A 22,417-nucleotide genomic window follows, 5' to 3' on the forward strand; every position below is an offset into this window, starting at 1 on the left:
TCAGCCATTCTGTGATTGTTTCTAGCATGCCACATTAGCACCCTGCTGAGATGGAAAGGATAGGGTGAGTTTTTTGACTCTTTTTCTTTCCAAGACATCATCTACAGTAGTGTACTATTTTCAAAAAGCAGTACTCAATGAATTATGAGCTTTAATGTGATTTATTAAAGAAACATTTTCCTACATTATTCCTCTAGGTATTTTGCAGACAAATTCTAAGTAGGCATGGGAAATTTCTGTGATGGTTGCAATGCAGGATGGAGTACAAAGCAGAAATTCCCAAAGCTGAGAGCACTATTCTGTGCAGACTGTAGTTTAGATATGTTTGTGCTGTGGTATCTACACTGGAGCTGATGTGCCTTGCCTGTCAGTACTGCTGACATGGTGCTATGCAAAACTGGCTGAGCCTCAGCTAGTTTTAACCCACACAGTTTGAGTGGAAGCAGAAGCTCGCTACCCGGTCAGTTTGGGGCTAACTCTGGCACAGCCTGCTCTGTTCCTTGTGGCTGTGTTTTGAGCACGTCCTCAGAGTGTATTGGAAAAGCCTTTGGCTGTTTCAATTTCACACTTGGAATAGAACTTGGAATTACTGTACATGCATTATACATTTCCAGCGATGTGGATGAAAATTGAGAAATCATTCCGTATAGCAATGAAATAAAGTCTCCCAGGTAAATCAATAGCTTGTTTGACTTCTCAATGGACTTTACATTTTTGAGGGGTCATTCTTTTACAACTCTTCAGTGGTACCATCCAGTGTAAATAGTACTAAGATTACCGTTATTTTTATATCTTACTGTGAAGGAGATTTGCTCTTACGTTGGCCTTCATATCGTTCAAATTCCCATAACTGATAACAGAAGGTTCTCATGGATGGTATCTGGAACCTAACTTTTTTATTTCATTTTGTCCTTGTAAAATAAGACTGAAGATTAATAACTAGTACTTCACATTACATTTTTTTTTATTATTACCTAAGAATAGGTAAGCTCCAGTTTCTGAAGAGACTGAAAAAAAATGCCATAATCTCTAGATATTTTGGTAAAATTCTCTAAATGTGTATCCTCCTTCCCAACAGAAAATGAGCAGCTTTTTGCTCAAGATTTCTTTTTATAATCTTCAAATATTTGTCTATACGTTTGATCGGTGACAAGCAGAGGGAATTTCACTGGACACAATAGGGTACAAGACTCAGGAGTTAAACTCTAGCAGTTGTAGTTGAAAGGAGGCATTCACATTTCCAAATTCCCTTCCCAACAAATCACAGGAAGTAGGCGTGAGTTTAAAAACGTATTATGAGAATTCTCCATTGTTTTGATGTCCCAATTTGAGAAGCGTGGAGTTTATATATTTTTGTCCTACTACATTCACAGCTTAACGCAAGATGACTCAAGCTGTTTTTATGGAAAGCAAGGGGCAAAGCTCTGTGTGTACTTCACTGTTAGAATTGCAGGGCTTGATATACTCTGAAGGACTAAGCATAGGATGGAGAGTTGGAATTGTGACTGTTTGACAGTAGCAGTCACTAAAGCTGCTTTTAATTTGGGTGCCAAGATTAAGACACCTCTGTACCTGCTTTGTGTTTTATCTCTGTGTAACTCTTTGCAATCAGTAACAGCTGTTAGTGTTCTGCAAACAAATTTGGTGTGGTGTGTTTAAAGTCAGTCATTCTGAATAAATCAGTGTTTGACATGTATGCCATGTATGCCTCAAATCCCTTAATTGTAATAATAATGGTCTGACACCATTGGCATCTCAAATTGTTATGGATGTATTTTGTAATCTTTAAACAAGCAAAATATCAGGAAAGTGCTAAATATAATGTTGGTTTAAAATCGGAAGCATTTATTACTGCTCTTCAGAACCAAACAGATTAAATTGGAGAAACAAGTTTCCAAAATACAGTTAACTAATTTTGTGGTTTTCTGTTTTTATGAAACCAGTATTACAGCACTTTCTTTCTCTACTCTTGTTTTTCCAGGCAACAATCTTTATTCCACGTTTTAGCTGCATATTCCATATACAACACGGTAAGTTGCGTACTTTCATGTTCTGCTACTCTGAACGTGCTCTAAGTTTATTTGCAATTCTGTGTCCTCTTCCTCTCTCCCCCAAAAACCACAACACATTTCAGAGACCTTTGGAAATGCAGAGAAATGAATGATTTGCCTGCTGACACGTTTTCAGCTACTGAAGTTGAAACAAAGCGTCTTGATTAGGAATGTCTTACTGGGCAGACTGAGCAGTACATAGAGATTAACTGAGATCAAGTATAGTGTTCAGTAAGAATAATGAATTTGTGCTATGCTGGAGTTTCATACTACTGCTATTTCTTCTTGTTATATTATTTGCCAATTAAGATCATTTGAATGATGGGAGGAAAAACTACAGAAAGGTGCATACAGGGAGTAAGTATGCATTTCATAGCCTGGAATGTTCTAACAAACAAGGTTTTGAAGGCTGCATCTTCCTCACTTAAGCTTTGTTTTAGGTATGCTCCAGTGTATTATATTAAAGTACATTCTGGTACTAAATTTGGTCTTCACTGTAGTCCTGAATGAGGATTTTTGGAAGTAGAGTTGAGTAAGGGTAGAAGCCTGCTTATTTTGTAATGTCCTTTCACTGCATGTTAAAAATAGAGAAAAGTTACTATGTCCAAATTTAATTTTGCTTTATGCACTATTCCCTTGTTCACTGTGCCTGTTCTGATCATTTTTGAACAACTTTCGTTTTACATCCATCAGCAAGTCCTTACAATTCAATGTGAAATTATCCAAAGTTGTGAGTAAGAGTGAAATTGAGCAGTTATTCTACTGAAGTATCACTTCATTTCAATTTTTGGAGTTCTAAGAAATGTGGCTTTTATTTCCAGTTTCAATCTGCTCATATTTATTCGGCTCATAAATGAAGTTACATTGCTAGCATTTGTCACCTTTCATTTCCTTTGTTGTCTTAAGCTTTTTGTTGGTAGTGTAAGTGCTGAGAAAACTCTGGAAGGAAGAATTTCCTTTATACATTTTTTGTGCAGCGTTAGACTGATGTCTGCCAGTTGTATGCAAAGTATTCTTTAAGGTCAGCTGTTACAATACAGGCGAAGGGAATGCTGCAGTGAGTTTTTAATTTGCTTTAGCATTATTGTATTTTTCTTCTTAATGTGTCACAGTTCTTATGCTTTGTTTTTATCTCCAGAGCAAAGTTCTTAAGAAGAACTTTTAAAGCTGGAAAAGATTATTCAACTATTAATTCATTTTCCTAAATATTTTATCAACGGAGTTATCTGAGCAGTGAAATGATAGCGACAGTTGATTCCTGCCATAAAAGTCAAAACTAATAGCAGAGAAGTTGCTCAAATTTAGTATTGGAACTGGACTTTTTTTTCCCTTTGTGTTTAATTACTGTGTGCTGCTAAACGTGAGCAGGTTTGTAGTTTCAGGTCACTCCTGAAAATTGCCGTGTTTATCAGAGGGTGCCTTGGTTGGAAAGCAAGACAAAAGAATATCTTCCCCCCTCCACAGGGAAAGGCATCTAAGTGGAAAAAGTGTCCCTTCTGGAATAAGATGTTCTAATTACTTGAAATTATTATTGTTAAACCTGATTTAGAGCATTGTTAGAGAGTTCCTGGTTATTTTTCAGATGAATTGTTGAGCATCATCCCTTCCATCTATCAGTATTTTAGATATTCAGAAATCAGATGCTTGTGGTGGAGCCATAATTAGGAAATGCCGCATGCTATCAAGACAGGCAGACTCTTTGCCATGCCAGTTCAAAAAAAGCTAAAAGCTCATGGGTGTGGGGCTTTTGCTTTTGGAAATTTAATATTTTTCACTGTGTAATTTTCAGGAAGTTGGATACTGTCAGGGAATGAGCCAGATCACAGCTTTACTCCTAATGTACATGAATGAAGAAGATGCCTTCTGGGCCTTGGTGAAACTTCTCTCGGGTCCAAAGCATGCTATGCACGGTATGGTGTGTCACGTTACTTAGTATATATTAGCTTTCAACCTGATTATTTAAGTTGTGAATTATTTGAATATGGAGCCATGCTGCTATGTGTTTATGTTCAGTATAAAACACAACTGGAGCTTTATACTGGGATGCCATTGGAGGTTACCAAAGTTCACGTACTTTTTAATAATTGTTTTTCTGTGTCGGTTTCAAATAGTTCTTAATGAAAATCAGATGTTGCCCTTCCCCTTACGCTCTAAAGGAATGTAACTAGTTGAAAGCTGGTTATGTGGATGTCTATATAGCAATAAAAGACTAGTGGAAAATTAATACAGAATGTATTAAATAACACTGCAGTTATTCTATCACATGGCAGGACGGGAATCCATAGTAAAAGAAATAAAAAAATCACGCTGTAAGCATTAATGTTGAGTTCCTTGGTTTTCTTTTTGCCTCACACAGCATTTCCTGCACTCTTAGTCTTGTTACACTTATGTTATTGATTATTCTCTCTTTCCATGTCATATTTAGTATGGACTGTGCATACTGCATGCCCAGGGGAAAGAACTACTCTGGGAATTCCATTATTTTTTGTTAATGACATAGTGGTTCACAAAGCTTTAGTTCTTGGACACCTGAACAAGAAAATAGTGTCTGGAAACTGGTTGTGGGTTGTGTTTTTTTTATTTTTTAATTTTTTTAAATCCTCAGCAGGCTCTAGCTTCCTTTCCATTAAGACATTCTCATACCATGATAGATTCCTATGCTATCCCTATCCTATTCCTAGCTTCCTAGTTCAGTGTTCTTTAACCTAGTGTGCTGGTTGGCTTTTTTCTGTTTGTACTTCAACAAAGCCATTGCCTTTTTGACCAAAAAAAAAAAAAAAAAAAAAAAGAATTTATAAATAATCAAAGACTTGCTTGGAGCTTTACACAATAGTAACACGGAGTAAGAAAATCTTATCTAAACCTGTATCTTTAGATCTAGTAGTAATCAAAAGCCATAAAAACAAAGCTGTGTTGAACATTGAGCTCCTCAGTGACCACAGAAAATTTTAGATGTCTTGGGGAATGAGTTTAAATCAGTTCATTATATATTGAATCAGTGGATCTGATTTTGCTTCCTGGGAGAGAGCTCTACATAAGCAAAATTTTTAAGATGCCATGGTCAATTAAACAGCATCTTTTTTTTTTAATTTTATTTAAGATTTGAAGACTTACAGTGAGATAAGCATAGGATTGATTCAGACTGATGTTATCTACCATTACTAACCTATAATAGTCACTAGGGGAAGGTAGTGATGTCTTACTATGGTCCCTTAAGCAGAAATGTGTGCATATCTGTACACGGACATGAGAATATTGCTATGAATATCTGTTCAGATCCAGTGGTCTATAGAAGAGCAATATTCTTAGAGCTCTCAATTCCCTCCCTCCCCCCTTTTTTTTCATGTTACTGTCTTTGTAGTAAATAAACACATTTCATGGTTGACTTCTTTTCTTAGGTTTTTTTATTCCTGGTTTTCCGAAACTGTTGAGGTTTCAAGAACATCATGACAAAATACTGAATAAGTTTTTGTCCAAACTTAAGCAGCACTTGGTAAGTACTGACAAGGACTTTTCTTAAGGATGGAAATTGATGGAAAAAAAACCTGTAAGGATGGAAATCATGTTTGTTTGATTAAAACGAAGTATTTCACGTAGCCAAAAAATACTGATTTTATTGGCCACAAGGCCATTGAATAAAAAGTTTTTTTGATGGACGTTATAAAGTGTTACTTGATTTTTATGAATATTTTTAAAAACGCTGTGGTTTTTACAGGACTCTCAGGAGATGTCCACTAGCTTTTACACCACAAAATGGTTTTTCCAGTGTTTCCTTGATCGCGTGAGTATGTTTTCCATTTTCTTCTTCTGTCTTTAATTGTGGCTTTGAACAGACTGTTTTCACTCTTGATTCTTTCATCGCAGACTCCCTTTACGTTAAGCCTCAGGATATGGGATATCTACATACTTGAAGGAGAGCGGGTTCTCACTGCTATGTCGTACACAATTCTGAAGATACATAGAAGTAAGAAATCTCTTGAGTGCTCAAATGCTAAATAGGCTTTCTGCTGGTTTTGTTCTTATTTTATGTGAAAAATCTTAGTTTCTTCTTTGCCTTGTGCAATTCATGACAAGTGTTTTTCTCTCCTTATGAACAAGCAGAGCAAAATCTTTCCTTTATTAATGTGATTTCTTTTGTCAAAGAAAAATTGTACCATCTTTGCAGTGGGCTTCTAGATGCTAATACCAAAATCACACTTGATTTACTTAATCATAAATAGACAAATACAGTCACACCGTACAAATTTTAAATCTTATGTTCTGCTGTATTTGTGTTTTAATGTAAGTTCTCAGAAAAATAAGAAAGTTATTTAAACGTCAGCCTGGGTAGAGCTTTGTTGCTCGTTATAAAATAGGCAAAAAATGTTCTACTTGTATGCTTTGCAAATGCCTTTCTAGCCACTGTAAGTTTTTAAAAAGTGTTAAAAGAATCCAGAGAGAAAAAGACTGGTATCTTGTACCTGTAAATAGCTGAAATTCTTATCAGCAAGCAATTCAGCAACAATGAACCACCAGTGTTGTATCTCATTTTATAGTGCTGTTTGTTCAAGAATATCATTAAAATTCAGAATTTCAGTAGTCTGTCCAAATGATCTTTTCTTCCATCTTTTTCTGACAGGAAAAATAAGATTTGGAGTTTTGAACAAAAGCACTGTCCAAAGCATTTATACCTGCCCATAGTGCCTGCCCATCTATGCCTGTCCCCATAGCACATGAAGTTCCAATTCTGAGAATGAATGTTAGCTTTTTAATATCCTTAGACATTTCTCCAGATGATAGATACCTTGTAGCTCAAGTTTGATACCATTTACCTGTGGTACTTTTGCATTTTCTTAGTGAAATAAATTGACTCTTTGTAAATTTAGACGTCTATGTGAAACTTTGCAGAATTGATGCCATCCCTTGCTCACTAGCTTATCCTTATGAAACTGTATAAGCATGCAGTTACAGCCCTGAAAGCAAAACGTTTGTGTAGGAAACATGGCCTTATAGCTGTGTAAAATGGGAAAGAAAAAGAATCTGGTAACTATAAAACGGCTTTCAGAATATGACCTGAATTAATTGAAGTGGCAAATAATGCCTGAAGCAATGGTTCTGAACTGCCATAACCATTTCATTGGAAGTTAATTCAGTTGTGAATGAGAATACCTTAAATGTCAAATCTTAAACTGTTTTACTGCTTTTGAAAGCTTTTAAATAAATGATGTGTATTTTAGAGATCTATACCAGTGTTTTGTAAGTTGGGGCTTCAGGCTGAAAAATGAAGATCCAAAACTGTTGGATAACATAAGCAAACCAAAGGCAGGTGACTTGTATTTAGCTTTTAGAAGATGCCCCTTTTTGGAAAACATTGTTCTAAATAGAAAACATTTCTGTATTAATTTGCAAGTGAATTTCTGATGCATTTTTTAGATTTTTAGTGCAGAGTTCTATTTTGTGCTTAACAAATCGGCCTTTTTTTTGTTCTGTTTTAACAACAAAAGCATCTGATATTGTGCATATGTTTTTGAAATGTTATGTTCTTAATCAAGATATTTTTATTTATAATAGTATTTTCTTCTTGTGTAGAACATCTGATGAAATTACAAATGGAAGAGCTTGTAGAATTTCTGCAGGAGACTCTAGCTAAGGATTTCTTCTATGAAGATGACTATGTAATAGAACAGCTCCAAAATTCTATATCAGAATTGAAACGAGCAAAGTTGGATTTACCAGTAGCTGGTAAGATACTTTACAGATGCAGATTTAGATACTTGGAGCTTTTTACACCTTGTCTATTTTTAAAGTGTTAATTCATTCTGGTAGAGACTGTGGAAATGGTTGTCTCTTCATCACTGCATACTTATTTCTTCCAAAATATTTTACAATTGAGAAGCAACACCCTTCATTTCATGAGTTCTGGTTTTTTTGCTCATTGTTCTGTTTACTGATTACAAGCTAATGGCACAGCACTTGAAGACATCCCTGATCTGAACTGATAATTCTGATGTATAAAATATCAGAGTTTCCAATTATTTGAAGCAACACTGTTGTCTGAGAATACAAATAATTTCGTAGCATGGACAGCTATGAAACAAACATCAGGTCAGACAGCTGGTCCAATCCAGTTTTTTAATTCTTTGTAAGTGATACAGCCTCTGGGTATTTAAGTGAATTATTTTCTTCATTTTTGTTCACCCTTTGTGTTCATGCTTTGTGTTCAGTTGCAGAGCAGTAAGTGTTGTTTCTCAGGACAAGACTTAAGAAATGTCTGTAGGTTCTCTTCTTCCCGTACTGAGATTCTGTCATCTTTTTGATCACTTTTCTATCCTCTGCAAGTGAACTGAATTTTGTTGTGATTATGCTTAGTTCTTTTTTTATCCTCATCAATTTGTAAAATAGTACACGAGAAAGAAACCTGTTTTAAAATAAAATAAAATAATGGCAGAAACAGCCTTAACTTTTAAGTTGTTATGGTTAGATTACAGAAGTTACGAAATGTCAGAATAAAGGTTGCCTATGTAGTCTGGTGACAGTTTCCTCTTGAAGCTCTTTCAGTATGGAATTTCATTTCTGTGTTTCAGTACACCTTACTTACTGCATTCAGTACTGGAGTTTCAGGGCTCTTCATCAGGAGAAGATATGTATGTTTCTTCAGGTTCTTAGTGGATCTCTCTCGGACACGCAGTCAGACACTCTGTGTGTTTATTTCCCATCACCTTCTTGTCCCAGTTTCTCTTGCTCCACATTCTTATGCTTTTCCCTCATTCTGACTTTTTACAACGTATCCCCCATTATTCCTTCTCCTACCCAAAATAGAGATCTAAGTCTTGCTCCTAATTGCCTCCTCGTCATTCTTGTTTCATCTAGTCATATGCTTATTTTTTTTAGTGAGTCTGCAGCTCTTCTTCGTGTTACTGCTCATGCTGCTTCTTCCCCTTTCTAATCACAGCTTTCCCTGCTTCTCTCCATTTTCCTAAGCTAGGTTGCAATGTTTCCTTATTCTTCAGAACAAGTTGCACTTTTCAGCACTGCCCTTCAGTTGTCAGCTTTTGTTAAACATCTTGTCTCAGCTGATGCTTGATCACAGTGACTGGATGTGAGTAAATATGTTAATGAACTACTTTGTCTTTTAACTTCAATTCCAATCCATTTTGGTAGAGGAAGATAGGTGCATTGGAGTGCTTTCTGTTAAACTGTAAATACACAGTTATCAGTGATTGCATGTGAACAGAGATTTTTTGCTGCCTTTCAGAAACTCAAGTTATTTTTAGTTCATGGATGTGGTCAAGTAAATTTCACCAGTGTGGATTGTCTATTTTCTACTTGAAAATATGGTAGCTGAAGAGTTATGGGACGTTTTGTAGTTTACTATGTGATGTAATTCCTGTTTTTTCCACCTTGGGAAATAACATAGACACAACTTATAGTGAGAGCTTTTGTGGGAAATACAGTAAGTAAAACTAACACTGTAAGTTTTCTTGAATGAAATACAAATAAATAAATGCAGGCATTTCCTATCTGATTTATGTTTTAGGGTTTTTTTTTTTTTTTTTTTGGGAAAATGTAAAAAGCCTTCAAGTGAAATTTTGATTCAGAATATTGAGTCTTAGCAAAACAATTAAAGGAAGCTGTCTGTGATGTCAAAGGCCATAAAGTGGATACCTTGTTTGAGACACAGGGAGTCATCTTATAGAAGCCAAAAGCAAAAGTTAGTGAACAGTGAATACGTCTTCTTGAAGCTGAATGTGAGTTGTATGGTTTCATATTTTGTATGTGTGAGTCTTGATATGACTACCTGGCAGGAAACTCACTGTTTTAATCCACGTTGTTTCTTTCTTTTGGAAAGCTAAAGGAACATCAGTTGCTTTAAAAATGTCGTCTTTTTTCCAACATGAGTGAGGAATAACAGAATTGTAGGGGTTGGAAGGGAACTCCAGAGATCATCGAGTCCAACCCCCTACCAAAGCAGGTTCTCTACACCAGGAAGATTGAGCAGTAAAATAAAAATAGGAAAAACAGTGCTCAAGTGAATTATATTTTGTTGCTAGATGAGGAAGTGAGCTTTTGTTTCCATTTGAAAGTAGCCTGGGAAAGCCTCACAGAGTAACTATGAAATACTTTAGCCTAATCCTTGGAAATCTGGTTGATTTTTCGGCTGTTCTCTGTAGTTAGGTGAAGCTGCCTCATTGTTCTTCGTATGAATTTCGCAAGTCTTTTTTTTTCTTCTTTTTTTTTTTCTGTTTTGGTTTTACTAATCACTGTCATCAGGCAGTAATGTTTTTGCACAAGTTCTCCAGATTTCGTAGACATTCAGCTTTGCTCACTTCTGTCCCATTCTACCATCTTTTCTACCTTCGGTCTCTTTTTACTGTTTTCCATTTAATTTCATATAAAATTTATGAAATCATTTTATGTCATGCAGTAATATGCACAAAAATACCAAACTGTTCATTTAAGTATTCACTACAGCCTGAAAAAGGATGTTTATTTTTATTTTTCAGCTGAAATAAAGTTACTACTTCCTGTCTTACACTTTTTTTTTTTTTTTTTTTTTTTGCATTGAGCAACAATTACATCTCTAAGAGCTAAAGTAAAAATGAATGATTGAAAAATATCTCCATTTTACAGTTGCTTCAGTATCAGTCATCCTGGAATAGCAGAGAGCTACTTGAGCTCTGTAGAATTTTCCATCTGGCATCATTTGTTAGCTGTATAGATTTTCCTGCCCTAATAAACAGTAGTAGAGTATTTAAAGAGGTAATTTTTGTGTTATTTTAAAGTAGATGGCTGCTAGTATCTAATGTAGCTTTCCCTGGCTTGCTTCTTCCATGGCTTCTCCCACTGTATTAAGGAGTTCCTTTCTACCTTCAGAGCACAGAGGAGAGAAGGGACTTTATTAAACACTTTGGCACTGATGAAACCCTTAAGGTGCTCTGCCAGAACACTTGATGTTCCAGGAGCACAGCTGTATTGATCAGCCTGATTTTGGATGTCAGCTAAATGCCTTTGCCAGCACTGGGACTGTTTTACATAAAGCAGACCACAGATTTTTATGCCTTTCTCTGCTAATTTCTACTTCTAAGTACTGATCTACGTAGGATGGTCTTAGCAACTGCAGCCTTCAGAGTATGGCTCGTTACTTGCTCTTCTCAAAACCCAAGGTAGGCGTCTATGTTCCAGTGACTGTATGGAGGCAGAAGTCTGAGTGGATAAGCAAGCTGCTTATTGTCAGGCCTTCAGAGGAGCAGGCTGTGACATTTATGGAGTAGACAGTCCTATAAGGTAATTCTCTTCTGACATATCCTCAAGCAGATTTAGTAGAGAAGACAATTAGTATTTTCTAGGTTGACTGGAACACTATGAAGGGTGTCCACTTCACAGCAGGTTCTTGAACAGCACAGTTGCTTAAATTCATGAGACTCCTGTTTGTATCTTCTCAAGGAGCCAGATCTGAGGCAGAGTAGACAAATCTCTTCTTTCATCAAGAGATGGTGGAAAGAATTTCACTCGCATATACTGTTATTCAAAATTGCTTGATGCAGATCCTTTTCTTATCTTTCATTTAAAGGAACAGCAAAATTCTTAAAATGCCCAACATTTTGATACAAGGTGTCCTGGAAAGAGAAGACAGAGATCCTGGGATGGACTTCTTTTGTGAAAGTATAATAGACTTTACAGCAATGGAGAAGGCCTTCAGTCAGAGATGAAGTCTTACATCTTAATTTTAAGAAAATATTGCCTAATTTGGAATCTGCCATTGTTCTTTTGATCATCTGAACTATTTTAGTGCCTGGAAACACCTGCATTAAGCTGATTATATTCTTCTTGTTCTCCCAGTCTTTTCCATATTTGGAGACAATTAGCAAAATTAGGATTTTACATCTTCCTTTTGTAAATGTATACCTGCTACTTATCTTTAGAGGTATGTTTCAGTAAATTTGTTATGAGTGCTTTTTATGCAGATATTTATCTAACTTAAATACTCACCTGCAACAGTGCAGAAATATGTAATTGATCTATTAAATAATGTTGGTTTTCTGCTCTTAATTCATCTTTTGACAGCCAAAATATTGCAAATATGTGAGTCAACTTGACTTGTGTTTCTGATGGTATACTTCTTTTCGTTGTGTTTTGTTTCAGAAGAATTTTGGATTTTTCACTTGTTGTTGAAGAACACACAAGTAGCAGTTTATATGATGCACTTCATATTTTAATCAAGTAATTTTTCTGCCTTGATTCTTCTGTGATATGGCCTTACAGTGTTATGAAGGAAAACTGCACTTACAGAATTATACTAATATAATTAGTATATTATTTTCAGCAATTTGGACCTAGGCTTTGCATCATTTAAAAAATGCTTACTGTTAAAAACTTGCATGCTGTTGTTGAGTCTGACTCAGTTCTGTTGGTTATTGTTCATAGCACAGGGAAGTGTATTTTCTGGAAGAAATACGGAGTTAGGGATAAAAAAAGAATGGATTCCTTTTTTTTACATTATTTTTATATTTTTTTAGAGAAACCACTTAAACACTTGTGTCACCTCAGTGACCAACTTTGTTGACATTTCTATTATTTCTCTAAATGTAGATGTTTATGACATTTTTTTTTTTTTTGTTACTGTCAGTATTACCGAAGTGACCCAGTATTGGGAAGGCAAGGAGTGTGTTTTGTTCTACCATTATCAAGTTGTCAAGCAAGATTTCATTTGAGCATCTCCTCCAAAAGAGGAGGAAGAGAGAGTGACTTTCTGGCAGCAGTTTGAGCTTTTGGTTCAGGCACTTAAACTTCTTTAAAATGTACCTGGACTTGTAAACTGAACAAGTAAGATGGGAAGTCACTGAACAAGTAAGATGGGAAAATAAATGCAAAATATCAAGATGTCTTTTTAAGAGTTGTTTTTATGACCATTACCATCCTTGAAAACTGTGTTAGAACAGTCAGAGTGCATGTATTCTGGTCCTGAAATTAAGGACTAGACTGCTATTCACCAGAGAGAGCACTTAAAGCACTTTACTCCAATTATATGTCTGCTATTCAATGCATGAGGCTGCTAATGCCTCCTGAAGCAATTATCTGTAAAAGTCTTGTAGTTGAGATTGACTTCCACTGGGTGGTGACCAAGACTTGCTAGAGTAGGAGTAAGTAGACCAAAATTTTCTTAAATATGACTTGAATTTTTTTTATCTTTTGGGGAGCAGTCAGATCTGTTTATATTTGCTTTGGTCCTTTTCATGTTAGGCAATATATTTATCAGCAGCAAACAAGCACCTGATTGTTCTTTTTCCATTTAAATTACCTCCACTTCCATTCTTCTCCTTTCTCCCACACTTTTGCCCTATTTTCTTTGTCATTTGCTTGTTTTATACTATACTGTATACAAACCAGCTCAATCACTACCTTTCTTTTGAATGAAAAATAGAAAATCCTGTCTTGCCAGCTCTGTAAATTCTAATATAAACTATTATGTTTGTCTCTGGGGAAAGCCAGTAACTAAACTGCATCTAGAAAGCGGTTTTATTGAAGGAATATGGGGACAGAAGACAGAATTCTGCATCTTGTGCTAATATTGTCAGCCTGGGAAAAAATGTGGTTGCCCAGTTAGCTTCAAAAGATAAAGGCAAGTCTGATTGTGGAGGCTGCTGCCAAAACATCTACCAGCTGAGCGGGACAGCTTTGTCTTATGTTCTAGTTTAAAGTGCCTTTAAGCACTGTATGTAAACATCATACGTTGTACAGAAGATTACTTGTCCCAGAAGTACTATTAGTAGGATTCAAAAGGCCCTCTGTTCGTATAGCTTCAGATAGGAATGTATGCCTCTAATGTGAATTAGCTCAGACTTAGGGTTAACAGCACAAACAGATTCAATTTAATGCCCTTGAAAACATCCAGATAAAATTTCTGCATGTTCAGATCTCAGAAATGTGAACAATGAGTTTAGCTGTCATAGAAAAGATGATGGCTGAGAGCTGCATGAGAGGCATTAGGCATATTTGGAGTGGAAAATGGGGAGATAAGAGATGCACAGCTTGTCAGAAGAACTGGTGCTTTTGCATACTTCTCTGGCAAGGTATGTGTACCTCTTAACAGTGGAGATGTTTGTTGTGATTTAATTTCTTACATTTGCTTCTGCACTGTGGTTTCTTTTCCTCTGCTTTTTGCTTCTCTTCCTTTTCTTTCTTTCTTTCTTTCTTTTTTGCCTGCATGCAGCATCATGTGTTTTTCTTCCCATTGTTGGTGATGGCGGACTGCTCAGAGCATTCATAGACATAGACTGCATGCTGTTTCGTGCATTTGAGGAATGTCTCCTTGTAATAATGAGCATGCTGTAGATGTGGTTATCCTCCACCTGTTTATTTGTGTGGACTTTTCTAAACTTCAGGAAATTTAAAGAGTAAAGTACTTTGGTAGTTCCACTGGAAGTGGCAGCTGCATGCATGCTTCTATGTATGTATGTATCTGTATATTTAAATCAGAATTAAATATCTTTCTTTTTTTTTTCTTCAGTTTATTAAAACAAATTTTCCTTTAGGAATTGACCAGTTTGGGGGATATCTTTGTGCTGCAGAACCATGGATCCTTATACCACTTCTCTCCTTCCAATGTTTGTTATGGTAGGAGGTGCTGAGAGCTGAAGCCTTTCTTGAAACAGACTTGAGCATGTGCTTTGTAGCTTTGGCTAGTCAACTGAGCATCCCTAGCAGCGTGGCCTTTCCTAATGTTGCAGATGCAAACGTGGTTGATTAAGCAAGCTTTCTCAGTTGCTTCAGTCTGAGGTCAAGTTAAAACAAATTCTGTGGAAGCTTTGTGGCTAAGATTTAGAGCTGTATTTCTTTTTCTCATTGACCCCTCCCTCTGCACATAAACATTATGCCATAATTTTGCTTTCTGTGAGAACTCGAGGCTCCAGTATTAGCAGCCTATTAAAAGGCAGAGGCCTTGAAATAGTGCTGTTAGAGTGCAAAGGTTTTCTTCTAAATGAACTACTGTTGTCTTGGAACACTTTGCTTATTGCTCAGTACATGAATTAGTTCCAAGCTGTAAAAGTTTCACAGCAGAAATGCTAAGACTTCTGATAATCACTTCACACCTGTAATTCATGTTATAATATATGTTGTCTAAACAGGGTGCATTGCATGTACCTAACTGTAGTGTGTCCTTTTACCCTCAGATGTAAAGGAAAGACAACCAAAAGCAATCTTCAAAGCAGCCTAGGTAGAATGCAGTAAGAATATTTGCTGTATTCTCACTTGGGTTTTATTAGAGCTTAATGGTAATTAAGAAACCTTAAGTGCATGAAATTAAAAAAAAAACAACAAAAAAAACAAAAAAAAACAAAACACAAAACCCACCTTAAATGTGTATTTCAAAGGATCTCATATTGCTCTGTGTGCATTTCTTAGAGAGTAGAAGGTGGAAAAAAGGAAATTTGTTCATGCCTTTAATATCTGTACAAACGAAGGAAGCATTGCAGGAACTACAGGAACTGATCTTGTGGTCACGTTTTTTGTTTTTCATATAGTCTGAATAGCTGAATTACAAGGATGGTATTAAAAATCATTTTACTAAAGTAGTTATGCTATACTGGGAGAAACTAAATAAAGTGCAGATGCTGAGGAGCCATTTTCTAATAGCATACTATAACTGACATGGAGGTTATACGCATAGCAGCATATGAAGTCTGTATTCTGTGTAATTTAGATGACAAATATGTGGTATGTACCTTGAGTATTGTTTCTTAATTCAGGCTTCATGCTATTTTAACAACTAAGATTAATAAGATTGAAAGCATTGTAATAGGCAGTTTCAATATTGGGAATATTTATTATGGGCAAAATTCAGTTGTATTTAGAAGATAGGTTCTTTAGTTTTGCTTTCCACTGTGTTAGTGAGTGCAAATGGAACCTAAATGGTGTAAATGCCTTTTGCCAAACTGACAGTAATAGACAATTTTGAAGAGATTGGTGCAGAAGAGAGTATGTTGCAGAGCTGTTAAATCATTCATTTGCAGCATCCATGCGACTCATTCATCTTCTGTTGTGCTAGCGATGCACTGTTGGGAGTGCAAATCTACAGATCCCTGCTTCAGATTTTAGCCTGATTTGAAAACCATGGGCCCCCACAGAGATGGAGAACAAACTGATGCTTTGTTTCCAAGACCCACTCATTGGTGCCTGATGCTAAGGTCCTACCATGTAACTTTTAGTACTCTTGCATGTCTTGTGCATCACAGAGGATAGTATGCCAGGTGTGTAATTATGTAAGAGTATTTAACATCTAGAATCTTACATTTGGAGGGTGGGGGCTTTTCATGAGTAATTTTGTTTGCTAAGGCATGGCAATGTGTACCATGAGTACTTTCAATGCAAGAGATTAGATTTGTGTATGTTAATACTTGTATGGTTGTAACTAAGCTAAGGATTGCTTGGGGAAAACAAGACTGGAAGGATTTTTCTATAGAAAACCTGGGTAGGCAGGATTTATTATATATAAAATGAAGTTTCTGAAGTTGTGTTTTTCTAAAGGAAAAGATGTTTCCATATAAACTTTGTCCTCCTGTGAAAACTCTGAATACCAAGAGAAGGGAAGTTTAATTGTTTGGCAAAATGAGGCTATATTTTTTAAGTACTCTTTATTTAGCTATCTTGTCATGATTCATACCATCATTGTATTTCTCTCTGCTGTCTTCTTGCTACATCCTAGCTGGCACAAACTGTAAGTTTTCATTTAGTTTATATAGCAACTGATCCATGATGATAATTTGTTATGCTGTTACAATAAATAACACTGACCTTGGCTGCTGGCTTTCCTCTGTGTACTTCTAGCATGAACCAGTTACCAGTAATTGAACTCATACTATTGACTGTAAAAATTAATATGGCTCTCTCTCTTAGTGCAGCATTCACATCAGGGATAGAAATGTTTGTGTCTTCACTCACATGAACTCTTATAGACAATTAAAGGGAATTTTAATTACAAATAACTAGAAAGAGTGATGTTAACTTTAAAATCTTCCAAGATCTTAAGTAACTTCAAGGTCTTTGATGATGGAGGAAGATTTGATGGTTCGTATACAAGGAAGGAGAAGGAATTAAACTTATTTATAGCTGTTCTACATGTTTTATTTTGCATAACATTTCAGGGTAGCTGTATTTTTTTCCTCTCTACAGTAGTGCTTTTTTTAATAGGTGCACAGTAGGATTCGTTTGGCTGGCTTTAAGAAGTTGTTTGTTTTTGGAAATGCTGAACATTGAGTAAGATTCAGATTCATAAATGTAATGAGAAGTATGTGACCTTTTCTACTTGTAATGGGAAAAGTAATGCATTATACAATTAAAGAAGTTACGTGCAAGTAGATGTGATAAAAGACTTTGGCTAAGATCATGAAGGGTGTTGCCTTCTAAGGAGAGTCTGGTGTGGAAAATTCGATGTAAATTGTTCTACAAACAAAAATCATCAATGAATGAAGCACCTCGTTATTCTTTCTGTAGTGGCAGTGCGGGTTATTCTGAATCCCCACATAGCTGATGTTTACCGATGGTTGTTGTGATGTATTGGACTCAGCAATGGAAGGACTTACCAGAAGTGTCAGAGTTCTGTAGATGATGCTGTAGAGTTTGGTGAGATTTGCCCACTGAACGTTTGTTTGAGGAATCAATGTATAATTTTTCTGATAGAAAACTGAATAAAATGGTGATTCTGTATAGTGTCTTCTAATTATGATGTAGACTTCTAATACTGAGGCATTCCCTAAACAAGGACTGAGGGAGAATGAAGACAATTGTGCAGATGTTAATAAATGTTAACTACCCAGAAAAGTAGTGAGAGAAACTACCAAAATGTCTGCTGGAGAGGTTGTACGTGTAAGTGCAGAGCTGAGCGCGTGGTTTACCAGAGGCAAACAGTAAAAGATGAGTGCACTGAAGACAGTGGATTAGAAGAGGGATATCAGAAAGGATCTTTAAAGTGAGGAAATTGGTTTATTTAATTAGATGGGGACAGTGCTGGGTGGGGTACATACAGAATAGGCAATGCAGCCAAAACATTATGGAGAGAAATTTTTTAAATTTACTTATTTTTGCTATAGAGTTGTCAATGAGCAAAAGCTTGCCAATAATGCATCAGCTTCAGGGGGAAGGATTAGAATGCCTGGTTAAGATGGGAGCCTAAACAAAATCTTTGTTCAGTCTCCATAAAATACTTTTGAGATTTGACAGAATGGTGACCCAGAGAGAGGCCTAGATAATTGAATTTGTTATTTTTAGTTGCACGACCAACAGAACAAAGAAGACTTCTGTTCAAATGTGAATTTATGTTATTACTGTTCTTATTTTAGGTAAAGAAGATGAATTTCCAAAGAAGCCGTTGGGGCAAATTCCATCAGGACCTCAGCCTGCTATGCTTAATTCCACTCCAATGCTTAATGGACAAAATAGCACTGGTACACAAACAATAAGAAGGACAGAGAGGAGACCATCTCCTGTAGAAGAACCAGAAAATTCACCAAATAACCGAAAAAGAATTAATTCTCTGGAAAAACAACCTTCCTTAAAACAGCAGAAGTCTCGCCTGATAGACACTCAGAGTAGTCAATCTAAAAATGAGGTTGATGCCAGAAGAAAACCTCAGCCAACTGGGCAAGACAACTCAAAACAATATGATAATGCAGCTGCTAACCAAAATTCTAATGCTACTTCACATACAAGAAGGGAATTTGTACCTAAGTGGAATAAACCGTCTGATATCAAAATAATTGAAAAGACTATGAAACTTACGGCGGAGGTGAAAGGAAGGCCAATAAATAATTCTGTTTCAAGCTCACCACCAAGTCCTACAGAAACACAGCCTTTGAATGTAAAACAAAAGATGAGGGTTTTGGATGCTGATGAGGGTAAGCGTGGGTCTAATGCATCACAGTATGACAACGTTCCAGAAGCTGATCATGAGAATGAGAATCTTGTTGAAGAGATGCTTGAGAGAGTTCATCCACAGAGTCCTAGGCATGTAGCATACACTAACAGTCCAAGAAAACAAACTGAAAAAATACCTGTTCCATTAAAAATGTCCAACAATTATACCTTTACTTCACAACCCAGATCTCCAAAATATTCATTGCAATCTGATGGATCACCTCATGGACTAAACACAAAGCAGCTGCTGCCCTCTTATAGCAATCCTCCGACTTACCATGGAAATTCTCCAAAGCATATCTCCAGCATAAGCAATACAAGTTCTATACCTCTTCATTATCGTGGGAATCGAACCAGCCCTTCTGGTAGGCCATATGGCTCTTTTATTTCAGCAGATTATTCTCCTGATAAATTACAAGTGAATTCCTATCCTGCGGGTCGCCAAAATCCTCTTTCACCAGCCCCTACTCGGATAGATGTAGCCCCTGTCGATGCTTACACCAGCAACTTGAGGTCCGCTACAGGTGTCAAATTCATAATGCCTCCAGTGGATTATTTACCAGAAGACAGAAAGTGGCCAGATGCTGCTTACGTGTATAGACATGAACCGTACAGGCAGCCCTGGAGCCAAGATGTTAACAGGGGCCACTTGGATAATTTCCAGAAATACCAGCATTTTCAGTCAACACCTTTTGAAGACCATAGTCTTCCTGCTGTTTCTGTGGATAGCTCAGTAAGATACAGGACTTCACCAGCCTTTGAAGAGCAAGGTTCACCACAATACCAATATTCAAATCCATCAGCCCAAGTCCAACACTACCGAAATAGAAATGATGGATTATCTATGCATGAATCTGTGCTTCTCTGAAAATGTCTGTTCTTATTAAAATGGCAAGATCCAAACCCAGTTATACATTACTGTGTTAGTAGTAGTCCACCTCATTTCTTCTATGAAATGTGGACAATTCATGTGACTCTGCAAAAGTAACAACGCTATTTCAGAGCTGTTTCAGACTTTTCTCTGAAGGCTAGGTGAGTTCTTAGACTTGCATTGAAGCTATTGAAAGTGATCTGATGCACATAGACATAGCAATAAGATCATATACACAATATGGCTAACACTGTCATTTTCCCTCAATTGAAATAACTTGTGTTATGATCTTTCTGCCTAAAACCTAACGCATTTGCGAGTTTTATTTTGACTGACATTGTTAATGCACTGTATTAAGTATGTGTGCGTGAGTGTGTGCTTGCATACACAAATGCATCTGGAAAAGAACTAAAGAGCTTAAATGTAAATGCATTTAACTTTGGACAGAGGTTGTGAAGTACTTTTATTTCGTATTAATTTTTCTTTGTAATTTATTTGAGAAGCCATTCATTTTGAATGGGAATTTCTGTCATTTTTATACAGCTGCCTCAGTATCCCAGTATCTGTTCTGGGCAGGAGAGATACTTTGGGATTATTAATTTAAATTTATGTGAGAGTTAATTTCCTCTCCTTTGACTACTGTTTGTCATTTTCCTCAGCAAGAAGGAGCAGACAGGCAAGAGCAGAAAGCCAAAAGCATCTCTATAATCTGGCTAAGGAATGGTGCTTAAAATTCAGGGCAGTCTCTAGTTTCTTAGGTGAATTGAAAGTGGATAATTTTTACCTTTGCACCTAAATCTACCTTCAGAATGTCATATATGCAAAATATGGGAGCGCAGTAAGAGTAATGCCACATCCAGAAATGGTGCTGCACCCTTCACTTTTTGCCGTGCTGTGCTGTCGAACTAAACAAATTGGTTGCAAGGCCAAATCTCATAGGTATCAGAGGATTACTGGCTCCTTGATGCTCTCAAGAAGCACACGCAGGAGATTGAGACTTGGTTGTGACTTGATATCCCCTGAGCTGTGTGCATGTGCAGTGTCCTTTCTCTTAAGCTTTGTCATGTCAGTTCTATTTTGTTCCCCCCTTCCCCCCCCCAAAGAGCCAGAAGACTCGTGTCTGTGATTGGGCATGGGCTGCTGAGAGAATGCATTTGTTTTTTTTTAAACTCTAAAATCAACCTGACTGCTAATAGGAAGCTTAGACTCGTGGTAAGGTGTTTTTAACGAGTGTTTGCAGCTTCTTCTGCTTTGTGTTTTCCTTTCATTGACTGTGAAACAGGGGTGACAAAAGTGCAGGTTAAAGTGGCCCGTGTAGGATGAGCGCCAGGTAGGAAGGGCTGGATGCACCGACCTCTCATTGAAGCCAGTGGGAGTTGAGGCAGATAAGGATCTTGCCAGAAGAGGTCCTTGGAGTGCTTAGCAGAGAGATTTTCTGATGCTTAAGGACCAAGCATTTGGTATCACCATCAGTTTTGGATGGTTTAGAAGGTTGTCCTATTATCTTTTGTTTTGTAAGATTTGTTAATTAAAGACATAGAAGTGGATTATTTTTTTTCCTTTAAAGAATGAGCTTTAGTGCCTATTATTGCTGCAGGTTGGCTCTGTAAGTTTTAAGGTACAGAAGTAAAACAATTTTTACAAATGGAAGTAACATTTACTTAGTATATTTCAAAAACTTTTTGTGTATATGATGTGTCTGATGTAATTTTTAATGAACTGGGCAATTTTATATTTTAAGGATTGCAAACTGCAGCGAAGTAATGGTAGCAAAGCACTACACTGAAACTCTAAGATTGTGAAGATAAATATGACTTGGGATTACCTTAGTTCTGATTGCTTATAGCAGCTTAGAAATGTATGTATATAATACTGTGGCTAAGTGTAATAATCTCAGTGTTTAACGATGGTTCTGTAACTCATAACAAAGCTGTACAATTTATTTGTGCAAGCAACACAAAGCTCCAAAATATGTATCAGCAGTAGTAAATACTGTAGATTTTTATATATAAAATATATACACACTATTTTCTTATGTCATCTGCAACAGTTTTATAACTGTGTATCCAATTTTGATGTGACTGTATTTTTAACATGTTAAAATAATAATAATTAAGCTTCTATTGTTTTGTCTTTATTTTTTCATTGTCTGATTAGCTCAAAACTGCAGTTTTGCTCTTCTCAGCACAAATGATTGCTTTTCACAAATGAGTCGTGTGTATATATATATTGGGTGCATTTTATTTGTTTGCACATGTTTATTTTTAGGCCAAGCAATATGGATGCAATCTATACAGTGCTTTCGCGTTATTGCAGAAGTAATAAGGTTATTGATTATAGTTTACTGCACTGCTAAACCTTAACCTATCATTTGTGAAAGCTAGGAGTATAAACTGTGATCATAATTTTCTGGCTGTGTTCTAATAATCTCACCCAATATCAATTCAAAAGAAGAGAATTACTGGGATGAGAGACTTGCGACGTTGCATTGATCAGAGTGCCAAATAATAGCCTGACTATGGCTGTGGTGTTTGTTGCATGTTTAGAGACCTGCATTCAGCTTACAAAAGCCTGGTGTCACATGTTTGCAGTGCAAAGTCTGCTT

General features: G+C 36.4%; 1 protein-coding gene across 6 annotated transcripts in view; it reads left to right on the forward strand.

The window, feature by feature from the left end:
* Nucleotides 1–21,933, forward strand: part of USP6NL (USP6 N-terminal like) — a 114,851-nt gene extending 92,918 nt beyond the window's left edge. For 5 of the 6 annotated variants that reach the window (XM_052681203.1, XM_052681202.1, XM_052681204.1 and 2 more), the window contains 7 exons: nucleotides 1,982–2,030; nucleotides 3,841–3,961; nucleotides 5,450–5,544; nucleotides 5,767–5,832; nucleotides 5,916–6,015; nucleotides 7,620–7,772; nucleotides 18,368–21,933. In XM_052681203.1, the coding sequence (XP_052537163.1) occupies nucleotides 1,982–2,030; nucleotides 3,841–3,961; nucleotides 5,450–5,544; nucleotides 5,767–5,832; nucleotides 5,916–6,015; nucleotides 7,620–7,772; nucleotides 18,368–19,809 (2,026 nt within the window). In that variant the 3' untranslated portion in view covers nucleotides 19,810–21,933. Of the gene's footprint in view, nucleotides 1–1,981; nucleotides 2,031–3,840; nucleotides 3,962–5,449; nucleotides 5,545–5,766; nucleotides 5,833–5,915; nucleotides 6,016–7,619; nucleotides 7,773–12,173; nucleotides 12,221–13,875; nucleotides 13,877–14,574; nucleotides 14,653–18,367 lie in introns of all 6 variants that reach the window. The other variant, XM_052681205.1, reaches the window with a different exon arrangement.
* Nucleotides 21,934–22,417: the final 484 nt, after the last annotated feature.

Source organism: Tympanuchus pallidicinctus, unplaced genomic scaffold (assembly GCF_026119805.1).
Source record: "Tympanuchus pallidicinctus isolate F22 unplaced genomic scaffold, pur_lepc_1.0 scaffold19, whole genome shotgun sequence".
In the NCBI taxonomy this organism is placed as follows: domain Eukaryota; kingdom Metazoa; phylum Chordata; class Aves; order Galliformes; family Phasianidae; genus Tympanuchus; species Tympanuchus pallidicinctus.